Raw genomic sequence first — 13,512 nt, forward strand, 5'->3', positions numbered from 1 at the left:
TAATTAATATTATGTTAATTAATTAATTTTAAATTTTTAAATAAAATATTTAAAATATTTTTATTAAATTTAACTTAAGTTAATTTAAATTAAAACTGAATAGTAAAATTTAATAATAAAAAATTAAACTTTAATTTTAAAATTCATTCAAATAAAAATTAAGTTGTAAAATTTAATATAGAGTTGAAATAGAGTAATAAATTATACAATGAAAAATCTCAACAAAACTAAACCATAGTACAAATTTACATTAACTCTTTTTTTTTTTTAACATTCCTTAACATACAAACCTAAAATAAAAATGTAAGTGCTCTTCACAACTAATCAAATTATCATTCTCCCACACAAACAAAACCCAAATTCTGTTTTCATTTCAATGGAACTTCTATTGCCAAATCCTGCAAACTCAACCCCTTTAACAACTTTAGGGTTCTTGGATAGAGCTGCCACCGCCTATGGCGACTCTCCTTCCATTGTTTACAACAATGTTTCATACACATGGTTGCAAACCCACTGCCGATGTCTCCAGATGGCATCATCGTTGACATCCCTCGGCATCCAACGTGGCCAAGTGGTGTCAGTTGTCGCCCCAAATGTTCCTTCCATGTACGAGCTTCAGTTTTCTGTGCCCATGTCCGGGGCTGTCCTTAATAACATCAATACTCGCCTTGATGCTCACACTTTGTCGATACTCTTACAACACAGCGAGTCCAAGCTTGTTTTTGTGGACCACCATTCTAGTTCACTTGTTCTTGAGGCAATCTCGTTGTTTCCAAGGAACACCGAACATCCGCAACTCATCCTCATTGATGACGAGATGGTCTCATCAGGAAGCAAAAGCACATCATCAACCAGTCACTTTCTTGATCATTACGAGGGGATACTGGAAGACGGTGATCCAAAGTTCAAGTACGGGTGAGGCCACAGAGTGAGTGGGATCGAATGGTGTTGAACTACACATCAGGCATAACATCTTGTCCAAAAGGTGTGAGCTTAAGCCATAGGGCAATTTTCATAAAAACCATGGATGCTTTGGTTGATTGGTCGGTTCCAAATCAACCTGTTTACTTATGGACTCTACCCATTTTCCATGCTAATGGGTGGAGCTTCCCATGGGGTATGGCTGCAGTAGGAGGGACCAACATTTGCCACCGCAAAGTTGACCCTTCACAGATTTACCGTTTGATCAAACAACATAAGGTGACGCACATGTGTGGTGCACCTGTAGTTCTTAACATGCTATCAAATTCACCAGACCTAGAAACATTAGACCATCATGTCCAGATTCTAACGGCTGGTTCACCCCCACCAGCACCAGTACTAGCCAGAACCGAGTCGATAGGCTTTGTGGTGAGCCACGGATATGGATTAACTGAAACTGGAGGAATCGTTGTCTCATGTGCGTGGAAACAGAAATGGAACAAACTTCCATTAACAGAAAGGGCCAGGCTAAAGTCAAGACAAGGAGTTGTTGAAGTCAGCTCCCATGTAGCAGCAAAGGTGGCCATGCAAGGAACGTGCTTCAACAGCAAAATTGGTGCAGCAAGCTGAAGCTATCCATTTAGTTTCCTTAATTGAATGTTTTGTATTTAGTTAGGATCAAACTTAGTTGGTAGCTGCATTTTGATGTAATTAGGTGCTGAATGACAAGTTTAGGTAGAAGTTTTTGTGTTTCAATCAAGTTTACCAAGTTACTAGGCAATTTAGTGGTGTTAGGTATGTTATTAGGTAATTACTTGTTTGTTTTACTTGTTGACTGATATATGTAATGGCTTAATGCCTTGTTGTTTTAGTTAATGAAAGATATCAGCTCATTTTTCATTCAATCTTCTCTCTTTTCTGTTTTTCACTTGCTAGTTTCATCTTTCTGTTTTCTGCTTCCGAGTTTGCTTCTTCACCAAGGCTCGAGGCTTACTACTCAAGCAAGACTAGAAACAGTTTGTTGCTGCCTCTTGCACCAACAATTGGTATCGAGAGCTCTTGTCTTAGTGGACCTGTTGCTTCAAAACAAGGAACTTGATGGCTTCTTCAGGATTTTCACCAGCAGCCCCACCAGTCTTCAATGGAGAAGGCTTTCACATATGGCTGGTCAAGATGAAGACTTACCTACAGGCCTTCGATCTGTGGGAAGTTGTCAACACAGATACTGAGCCAGCACCACTGAGGGCTAATCCCACAGTAGCTCAGATTAGGCAACATGCTGATGAGAGGACCAAAAGGCACAAAGCCATGTCCTGCATCCAGAACTGTGTGTCAGATGTCATCTTCACCAGAATCATGGCCTGTGAGACTCCAAAATAGGCCTGGGATAAGCTTAAGGAGGAGTTTCAAGGCACTGAGAGAACAAGGCAACAGCAGCTGTTAAACTTGAGAAGGGATTTCGAGAACTTGAAGATGAAGGAAGAAGAAACAGTGAAGCAGTACTCAGATAGAATTATGGCAGTGGTTAACAGCATAAGGCTCCTAGGTGAGCACTTTGATGAGGCAAGAATTGTGGAGAAAGTCCTCTCCACTTTGCCTGAGAGATATGAGGCCAAGATATCCTCCCTAGAGGACTCAAGAGACCTTGCTAGCATCTCTTTGACTGAGTTAATCAACACCTTCTATGCTCAGGAACAAAGGAGAGCTAGCAGAGCTGAAGATCACCAAGAAGGTGCATTTCAAGCTAAGGCCAGAGAAGTCTCGAGCACTAATGCTCAAAGAGGCAAAAAGCCTTGGAAAAACAGGCCTAAGCCTGATGCTGCAAGAAGCAATGACCAGCCCTGCAGACATTGCAAGAAGCCTGGCCATCCAGAAGACAGATGCTGGTTTAGGCCAGATGCAGTATGCCAACACTGCAAGAAGAAGGGCCATGTTGAAAGGGTCTGCAAAAACAGAAGTAAGCCAAGGCAGAATCAATTTCAGCAGTCAAAGGTTGAAGCTCGAGTAGCTGAGGACAGTAGTGACCAAGAAGAACAGGTCTTTGCTGTTTCCTGTGTAGCTTCTGAGAAGAAATGCTCTAAAGGCTGGTTGCTGGACAGTGGTTGCATTAACCACATGTCACCAGATGCCTCCTTGTTTAAAACCTTGGACAGAAGTTATAAAACCAAGGTCAAGGTTGGAAATGGTCAGTTTATAAGGGCTGAAGGAAGAGGAGAAGTGCTGATATGTACTCCCACAGGCAACAAGATCATTCCAAATGTTCTGTTGGTACCACAGATTGACAGAAACCTTCTCAGCATAGCTCAACTGCTCGAGAAAGGTTATTCTGTTGTGTTCAAGGATAAACAATGCCACATTACTGATCCAAGTGGATCAAGCCTTATGACAGTCACAATGACTGATAAATGCTTTGAGGTTCACTGGGCAAATGACTCAAACTCAGCATACACAGCCTCTGTTGAAGACTCCAAGCTTTGGCATCAAAGGCTTGGACATGCCAACTTCAGATCAATGGCTCGATTGGCCAAAGAGGGCTTGGCAGAGAACTTCATCAGCTCAGTGGAGCATGATGATGTGTGTGAAGTTTGCCAAATGGGGAAACAGGCAAGACTGCCATTTCCTACAAATTCAGCTTGGAGAGCTACTGAAAGACTGCAGCTGGTGCACTCTGATGTATGTGGCCCGATGAGGACTGAATCACTCAGCAAAAACAGGTATTTCATCCTCTTTATTGATGATCTTACAAGGTTTTGCTGGATTTTCTTTTTAAAACACAAGTCTGAGGTAGCTCAAGTGTTTGTGAAGTTTAAAAATGCTGTAGAAACAGAAACAGGTTGCAAGCTGAAATCGATAAGGACTGACAATGGCACTGAGTACACTTCAGCTCAGTTTCAAGCCATTTGCAATGATGCTGGTATCAAACATCAGCTTACAAATGTCTACACACCTCAGCAGAATGGGGTAGCTGAAAGAAAGAATAGAGTCTGATGGATATGGCCAGATGTCTCCTGTTTGAAAAGAAACTGCCCAAGACCATGTGGGCTGAGCCAGTAAACACTGCTGTTTACCTTCAGAACAGGCTTCCTACCAAAGCTCTTGCATCCGAGACACCCTTCGAGGCTTGGTTCAGTTTTAAGCCTTCCCTGGCACATCTGAAGGTGTTTGGTTGCCTGTGTTATGCACAAATACCAGCAGCAAAGAGAGACAAACTCTCTAAAAGGGCTCAACCAGGTGTTCTAGTAGGCTACAGCTCAGTCAAGAAGGGCTACAGGATTTTGGATCCCTTGACAAACAAAGTCCAGGTGAGCAGAGATGTCATCTTTGATGAAAAAGCCTGCTGGAATTGGGAGAAAAATGAGCCAGAAGCAGTTTCAGAAGACCTAGTGCCTAATCAAGCTGAACTTGAGCAGCTAGGACCTGAAATGGATGTTGATGATGTGCCTGTGAGAGGCACAAGGCCCCTAGAAGATATTTATGAAAGGGCACAGGTTGCAATAGCAGAACCTAGCAGTTTTGAAGAGGCTGAGGCAGATGAAGGTTGGAAACAAGCTATGGTTGATGAAATCAACATGATTGTAAAGAATCAAACATGGGAATTGGTTGAAAAGCCTGCAAACAAAAAGACTATCGGTGTAAAATGGGTCTATCGAGTGAAGCACAATGCGGATGGAAGTTTAAACAAGTTAAAGGCCAGACTAGTTGTAAAGGGCTTCAGTCAAAGGTATGGTCTGGACTACATGGAAACATTTGCTCCAGTAGCCAGACTCGATACAATCAGATTGCTGATTGCAGTTGCTGCTCAGAACCAGTGGACAATCTACCAAATGGATGTCAAGTCTGCATTCCTCAATGGATTCCTAGAAGAGGAGATATACATCGAGCAACCCCCAGGTTTTATAGTGCCTGGTAAGGAACATTTGGTGTATAGGCTAAGAAAGGCCTTGTATGGCCTAAAACAGGCCCCTCGAGCCTGGTATGCTCGAATTGACTCATACTTGGTCAGTTTGGGATTTGAAAGGAGTGCTAGTGAGCCAACACTCTATGTTAAGAGGAATGGAGCTGAAACACAGCTTATTGTGTCACTATATGTTGATGATCTTCTAGTGACTGGAGGAGACAAGTTTATGATGGCTGATTTCAAAGCAAGAATGAAGGAAATGTTTGAGATGTCAGACCTGGGATTGATGACATATTTCCTAGGAATGGAAGTCAATCAAGTAGAAGGAGGAATCTTCTTGAAACAAAAGACATTTGCCTTGAAAGTGCTGGTTAAATTCTCAATGGAGAATTGTAAACCAGTGAGAACACCAATGGCTATTGGCATAAAGCTATCGAGCCAGGAGGAACATGAATCTGTCTGTGAAACAGATTACAGAAGCCTTGTTGGGTGTTTATTGTATTTGACAGCAACAAGACCTGACATTCTGTTTGCTGTGAGCATGCTATCAAGGTTCATGCACTGCTGTAACCAGCAACATTACAAGGCTGGGAAAAGGGTGCTAAGATACATCAAAGGTACCTTAAACCATGGAATACAGTTTAGAAAGGCTGAAGAGTTGAAACTGATTGGCTACACTGATAGCGATTGGGCTGGTTCAAAGGATGACATGAAGAGCACTTCTGGCTATGCTTTTACACTTGGCTCAGCTATGATTTGTTGGAGCTCAAGAAAACAAACAATGGTGGCTCAATCGACAGCAGAAGCAGAGTATGTAGCAGCTGCCAATGCTGTTAATCAAGCTATGTGGCTGAGAAAAATTTTGAGCGACTTGAATCTACAGCAGAATGAAGCAACTGTGATACATTGTGACAACAAGTCAGCAGTTGCTATTGCTAAAAATCCTGTCTTCCATGGCAGGACAAAACATTTCAACATCAAACTCCATGTGATAAGAGAAATGGAACAAGCTCGAGAGATCGAGCTAATCCATTGCAGTTCTGAAAATCAGATTGCTGATATCTTCACAAAGCCTCTTGGTGTATCAAGATTTCTAAGCCTGAAGAGGGAGCTAGGAGTCTGCTGCATAGAAGCTGAGGAGGAGTGTTGAAGTCAGCTCCCATGTAGCAGCAAAGGTGGCCATGCAAGGAACGTGCTTCAACAGCAAAATTGGTGCAGCAAGCTGAAGCTATCCATTTAGTTTCCTTAATTGAATGTTTTGTATTTAGTTAGGATCAAACTTAGTTGGTAGCTGCATTTTGATGTAATTAGGTGCTGAATGACAAGTTTAGGTAGAAGTTTTTGTGTTTCAATCAAGTTTACCAAGTTACTAGGCAATTTAGTGGTGTTAGGTATGTTATTAGGTAATTACTTGTTTGTTTTACTTGTTGACTGATATATGTAATGGCTTAATGCCTTGTTGTTTTAGTTAATGAAAGATATCAGCTCATTTTTCATTCAATCTTCTCTCTTTTCTGTTTTTCACTTGCTAGTTTCATCTTTCTGTTTTCTGCTTCCGAGTTTGCTTCTTCACCAAGGCTCGAGGCTTACTACTCAAGCAAGACTAGAAACAGTTTGTTGCTGCCTCTTGCACCAACAGGAGTGAACACTGTTGGTTTAACGGAAGCCGACGTTTTGGATCCTAAGACTGGGGAACCTGTTAAACGTGATGGAAAAACTGTTGGCGAGGTTGTTTTACGAGGTGGATCTCTCACGTTAGGGTATCTCAAAGACACTGAAGGAACGTCCAAATGTATGAGAGAAAATGGCTGGTTTTATACGGGATACGTAGGTGTTATTCACCCAGATGGTTATTTGGAAATCAAGGATCGATCCAAGGATATAATTATAAGCGGTGGGGAAAATATAAGCAGCCCTGAAGTTGAGTCGGTGTTGTATTCATATCCAGCGGTTAATGAGACGGCGGTGGTGGCTAAGCCTGATAAGTTTTGGGGTGAAACACCATGTGCATTTGTTAGTTTGAAGAAGAATGGTGAGTTGACTCAGAAACCAAGCGAGAACGAGATTATACAGTATTGTAGGGATAGGTTGCCACATTATATGGTGCCGAAGACGATGGTGTTTGAAAATGAGCTTCCCAAGACTTCCACGGGGAAAGTACAGAAGTTCATTCTCAGGAGAATTGCTAAGGCTATGAGTTTAGTTGGCGTGCCCTAGGTTTGGTGGTGTAACAAATGTGTTTGACGTAACGTGTCAATATTTTGCTCAATATGGGTTCCATGATTTCAATTTGCTGCTTTATTATGGAGATTGCTGTATTTGTAGTTAGATTTTTTTTTCTTTTTTAGAAAATTGATAAAGTAGTTTGATTCTTTTAAAAATTTCATCAATTACTATTAAAAATTAATATTGTTGATAAAATAATTATACAGATTCATGCTAACATATAGAAACTAATTTATTAATGAAATTTTTAACGAAAAAACTAATTTATTATTAAATCTAATGTATAAAAATTTATTTTCCTACTTTTTGAATAAAAAAATAAAACTATAATACAAGTATGTGGATGGTAATTTTATGTATGCAATTTGCAGTCTCTATAGGTATCGATAAGGTATTAGTGAATGATTCTATTGGTATTATGTTTGCTAGAAATTGTTCCTTTTATTAATGTGGGGCAGATGTAACCAGGCTCCTTCGATTGTGTCATTAAAATACGAAGCCAATTATTTGTGTTTGCAAGCTAAAAGTAAAACAAAATTCATCCTAATATTGCATTTTAATTTTTTTATTTAATAAATAAATAAATAAATCTTTTTATGAGTGAGAAATACAATCTTTTTATTAAAATTGCACCTTTATATGTTTATTTTGGTGTTTCTATATAAGGTATAATAATAAATTTAACCATTTATTCAATTTGACCGCTACTTTTTTTATTGGAAATAAATTAGAAATTTTAAAAACTAAAAAAGCTAAAAAGGCAGAACAGTCATAATAACAACTTTAAAAAATCAATTAAACCTTTTTAAAATTAAAAAAAATTCAAAAATCATAATAATCATAAACAAAAGTTATAAAAAAGTTATAGATTTTTTAATTTTATAAATTTTTTATTAAAAAATATTAATATTGACCCTATAAAAGTGTAGGGTCAATTTTTTAAAAATTTATAACTGTTAGATTTTAATGGGTCGGTATTTTTATTTTTTTAATGAAAGATTTATGAATTTACATTTTTTATAATTTTGTTTTGTAAATTTTGTTTATAATTTTTTATATTTTTAATACTTTAAATTTTAAAAGGGCTTAATTGTTTTTTTTAATTTGTTACTAAGGCTTTTTCGACCCTTTAACCTTAAAAGTTTCAAATTTTTCTAATTTACATCCAATAAAGAGCAGGGGTCAAATTGAATAATTGTGTAAATGTTGAGGGCTAAATTTGTTATACCTCATATATAAACACCAAATTTTAATGGAGGTGTTATTTTGCTCACTCATCTATCATACATAGGCTAATTTACCTATATTTTTAGTAGAAGGGTTAAAATACAATCTAGGGTATAGCATAAAAGATTTTACTATGTTTTCAATGCAACAAAGACACTGCCTAAAAAAAGATATTTCTTAAGATAAATTAATTATTTAAAAATATTTGCATTGTTTAAAAAAGACTTAATCCACAATCTGGTGTCTAAATTATACCATTTTCCCATCTTCTACATAAACTTTTTTTTTTGTCATAAGTGGTACTTAAGTTACTTTATTTTTCCCAAGTTGGTACCTCTATTGCATTAAATTTATTTTGAAAAAAGCTTAACCCACAAATTATTACTTAAACTATTCTCATTTTCTCAAATTGGTGACTAAACTTTTTTTTGTCATAAATGGTACCTAAACTATCCTTCAGTTACTCATTTTACACCAAAATAATATTATATCTGTTAAAAAAATTATAGACAATAATAAACTGCCATATCATATAAACTTAAAAAGTATTTTTTAAATTTCTTTTATTTCCTATTTTTTCTTTGACATTATTTCTCTTTTATTTTTTATTTTTATTTCTTTCTTCTTCCTTTAAAATGTCTAGCAATACCAGAAATGCCCAAAATTTGGCCTCTCAAGGTCTAGATGATGGCGATTTATTCTATTTTTGAACTTTATTGCTTGCTTTTTCTACCTAATGAGATCACAAAAGTTATTTGATAGAACAAAATCAATGTTTTTCAGAATTGTATCGAAAATTGATCGAGGTACTGGTCCGAAGATAGGGGCAAAACCAATTGACTTATGAATTGATAGAGACTGATTTAACCAAGCTAAAAAAACCAATTGAACCGGTTTTCTCTATTTTAAATTTTTTTATTTTATGAAATTTTTAATAATTTATTTAATTGAACCAAATGAACTAATCAAACTGAAAACTAGTGGCTTGATTGGTTCAACCATCAGTCTAGCTTTGAAGAAAAAAAAAAGAATAAGAATATATATAAGAGAAAATAATACTTTAACTTTTTTGCCACATGTCAATTTTTAATTGGCTATTTTTAAAAATATATATACTTAACAGTTTAACTAACGAGTGAACTAACATAGGTACCAATTTGGGAAATAAATAATTTATGTATCACGTGTGAATAAAAAAAAGGTTTAGATACCAAATTAGGAAAAAAGGCATAGCTTAGGTACCAAAATTTGTAGGTTAATCCTCCTTTAAGATAAACTTAACGATTTGACTAGAGTCATTCCTAAAGGTGTCTTAAAAGTTGTTTGGTAGGTTGATAGAGCATCATCAACCCTCTAAGTTCAATCTTTTCTATTAGGCCGCACCACCTTCTCAAGGATTCCTTTGATCTTTCAGTTTACCTATTCAACTTGCCTATTTGACTGTGGATGATAGGCAATGGCAGTTTTGTGTTTCACATCGTACATGTCAAGCAACCACTTAAGCCATTTCTTTACAAATTGAGATCCTTCATTGCTAATTATAGCTCTAGGAGTCCCAAATCGTGTAAACACATGCTTATGTAGGAATCGCATGACTATCTTAGCATCATTTGTTGGGTATGCTTCAGCTTCAACCCACTTGGATACGTAGTCGATAGCCATGAGGATATACATGTTACCATAAGAAGAAGGAAACGAGCATAGAAAATTGATGCCCCATATGTCAAATAATTCTACCTCCAAAATGTTTGTTAAGGGCATTTCATTCTTCCTTGATATGCTTCCGGTCCTGTGGCATCTATCACAATTTTTGGCATATGCATACACATCCTTGAACATTGTAGGCCAAAAGAATCCTACTTGTAAGATCTTCGATTAACAAAGGCACCAAATTCGTGACACCATCTTAGTCAACAACATTATTATTAATACTAAAAATCTTATCGCAAGCGTATGTATGTAGAAGTCACGTATTTAAAACACAGAGGTATATTTCAAAATAACATACAATAAATGATGAAAAAGTAGGAAACTAATTAGTAGTAACACATGAAATATGTACGATATTAAAATGAAAAAATTAGAATATTATCACCCGTGTATGCATGTGGAAATCAGTTATTTAGAATATAGAGGTTACTTAAAAATAACATACAATAAATAATGAAAAGTGTGATTTGGAACTAATTAATAGTAACAAATGAAATATTCATCATGTTAAAATGAAAAAAAATGATTAAATTATGATAAAATGAAATTTAAACAGAAAAATATACAAGATTAAGAATACTAAATAAATATAATTGTTTATTTGTAACACCCCATACCCGACCTAGACGTTATGACCGGATCTTGTAGGTTACATTGACCACCCAAAAATACCAAAAAGCTTGCCTTATTGAACAGTGTTTGAACTTTTAGAAGCAGTAATAATTTTACAAAACACGATTTACTTTATCTCCAAAGAAAAATTTTACTTTTGTCCACTGAATACCTTTTAAAGCCTTTGTTATTATCTTTCGAACTACTCATTTCAAATTTGCTGCAGAAAAAATTCCTTAACTTGTTTAATTTTGAAAATCAGACATTTATTTTTTATTTACAGAAATCATGCAAAGCATTTAAACTAATTAACTAAAAAAACTCAACAAAACCCAAAACTGAAATAAAAATCTAAAAATTAGTTTGACAGTTAAAAAGTCCATAAATTAATAATTATTTAAAAATAATCTTATACGAGAAAACCAATCCGAGCTCCTGAATTCTATCCAATCCTAACTCTGCAAATTACTTGAGAAGATAAAGGAAAAAGGTGAACTATGAAGCTCAGTGTATAACTTAACTCAAGCATAAGTACAGATAGCAAAATCACACAGAAGTCCAAATTCAAATAGAATACATAGCATGGCATACTATGCGATGCAACATAATAATCAGATCAAATATGAATGGCATGACATATCATGCAATACAACACATTACATGTATAAGAAAAGATACAGGTCCTACCCCCATCTGCTACACACCATCTCCGTCCATCCCTACACACCAAATAGGGTGATAAATACTCATTCAACCCCCCACACCAAATAGTGAGCATATGTCACTTTCAAAACAGTGTAGACAAGCTGCCAAATATAATGCAGTAATCCACCAGAATTAGATAAGTGTGGTCAAGCCACCGGAATCGCAATTAAACTATCAAATTAGATATATGTGGTCGAACCATCATATTTGAAGTCAAGCTACTAGAACAGATATATGTGGTAAAATCACTATATAAGATAAATAATTAAACTACCATCACTTCCTCCGTCACATAGATATCCCACCCTAATGCACATACTAATACATAACACATGCTCAGATACAGACAGATTAATCACGCTTAACAAATTTCTCAGTATTTACAGATCAGATGTAAAATTAATTCTACTAACATACTACATATGTTACACTTACCATATCCATACCACATATTTCACATACAGAAGACATACATATCACATTATCAACCTTACAAAGTAGCTAACCTTGAAGCGTATGTCAAAAAATAGCTCTTTCTAAATTTATTTAAAAATGGGTCCATATGCTCGTGTGGCCCACACGGTCTAGCACACAGACGTGTGGCATCAACAGTAAGTTTTTTAACTTCATGTCGTTCACTATTTTTCGAGACAGAAGGTACACACCTGGTTGTTTTTTGAGACGTCGACCCTACTGAACACTTCATAATCCTAAAACGCTGCAAAAAAAAACATTAATTAACAACAAAGCATAAAACCCAAGTCAATACTTCAGCCACAAATCGACCCTTACCTAGAGAAAAATTGAATCCTAAGGCACTCCACTCGCCAAAAAAGGGTTGGGTGCCTCACAATCTTCCCCTAACAGATTCCTACAAAAGAGGGAATCAAAATGCAATCAACACCAACCAAAAAATCTCAAACAAGATTACATAAAAACATCCTTCTCAAAAAGACAAACACCATACTTACGCGAAATTTACCATAACTCTAGTATTCCAATCCATATACACTAATCACAAACTCAGAGACTGTGGATGAAAAAGGATAGAACAACCATGAAGAAAACTTAAAAATGGAAAAAGAAAAAGGAGAATATAGGCTAAAATCACAAAAGAAATGGTTGAGAAATGTATTTGGCAACAAGAGAGAAACGGAGAAAACCCAAAAACCAGAAAAAAGAAAAAAAAAAGGGAGGGGGAAGAAGGGAACAAAGATATGGCAGAAATGGAAGAAAGGGAGAGAATGAGGGACGTGAGAGGAAAGTGGGAGAATGTTAAGGAAATATTTTTAATTAATTTTAAAAAATAATAATATCTAACCAAATTGATTTTCTGATAACCTATTAGATTATCCAGAGTTTGAATTCAACTCAAACTCCAACCTCTTGGACGATACAGACCGGAGAAACCAAAAATATTTTTCATGTTGCAAATACAAGGATTTGGACACAAAATCTCTAAGTATGCTAAAGCCTTACCACTAAACCAGCAAGCTAATTCTTGTTAATAGTTGAACAAAAATAATATATAAGCTCGATGTTCAAAAATAGAGGTTGGGACAGAAATAACAACAATTCAAGGAAAAGGATTTGAACCTAAAACTTTTCACACACAAGCACAACATTTATCCACTGAACTAAATCAATTTACTTAACATGATTCCTACATAATTTGTTCAAAAACAGGATGTGACCACTCTTGGTTCACTAACCCCATTTCTACTAACTTGGTTTTTGGAATGTGACATTATCATTATTTTGTCATCAATGTTGAGTTTGTGTCAAGCTAAGTTGTGACAGTAATTTAGTTAACAACATTATAAATATATGCAAATATATAAAAATTTGTATAACAAATATATTTATTAAAGTTTCATATAAAATTAAAAAAATGCTTTAGTTCAAATGATGAATAAAAATGTTTTATATGCATGGTGTCCCTTATTCAAATCTCATTATAGATAATTTTTTATTAATTTATAAAAATATAAAAAATTAAAATACTCACATAATGATATAATTTACTTTGCAAATTAATTTTTTTTTTGATAATTTTGTAACCAAGTTGGACCAGGTTGGTGGGTGACACCAACTTAATAAAAGGGTCAATAAATACTATAAAAGTATAGATATATAATTAATGGAGGTAATAATGTGTGCATAATAAAATTAAAATAGATAAAAACTTAAAATAAAATTTTGGTTGTTTGATA

General features: G+C 35.5%; 1 protein-coding gene across 1 annotated transcript; it reads left to right on the top strand.

Annotated features, from left to right (window-relative positions):
* The first annotated feature begins 1,023 nt into the window (after positions 1–1,023).
* Positions 1,024–1,551, top strand: LOC121211315 (probable acyl-activating enzyme 6). The gene has a single exon (XM_041083992.1). It carries the CDS (start codon positions 1,024–1,026, stop codon positions 1,549–1,551), a length of 528 nt encoding a protein of 175 aa, XP_040939926.1.
* Positions 1,552–13,512: the final 11,961 nt, after the last annotated feature.

Source organism: Gossypium hirsutum, chromosome A02 (genome assembly GCF_007990345.1).
Source record: "Gossypium hirsutum isolate 1008001.06 chromosome A02, Gossypium_hirsutum_v2.1, whole genome shotgun sequence".
Lineage (NCBI taxonomy): Eukaryota > Viridiplantae > Streptophyta > Magnoliopsida > Malvales > Malvaceae > Gossypium > Gossypium hirsutum.

What these genes read in the sequence shown, in the direction of transcription:
- LOC121211315 (XM_041083992.1), top strand. Translation starts at nt 1,024, where the DNA reads ATGGATGCTTTGGTTGATTGGTCGGTTCCAAATCAACCTGTTTACTTA.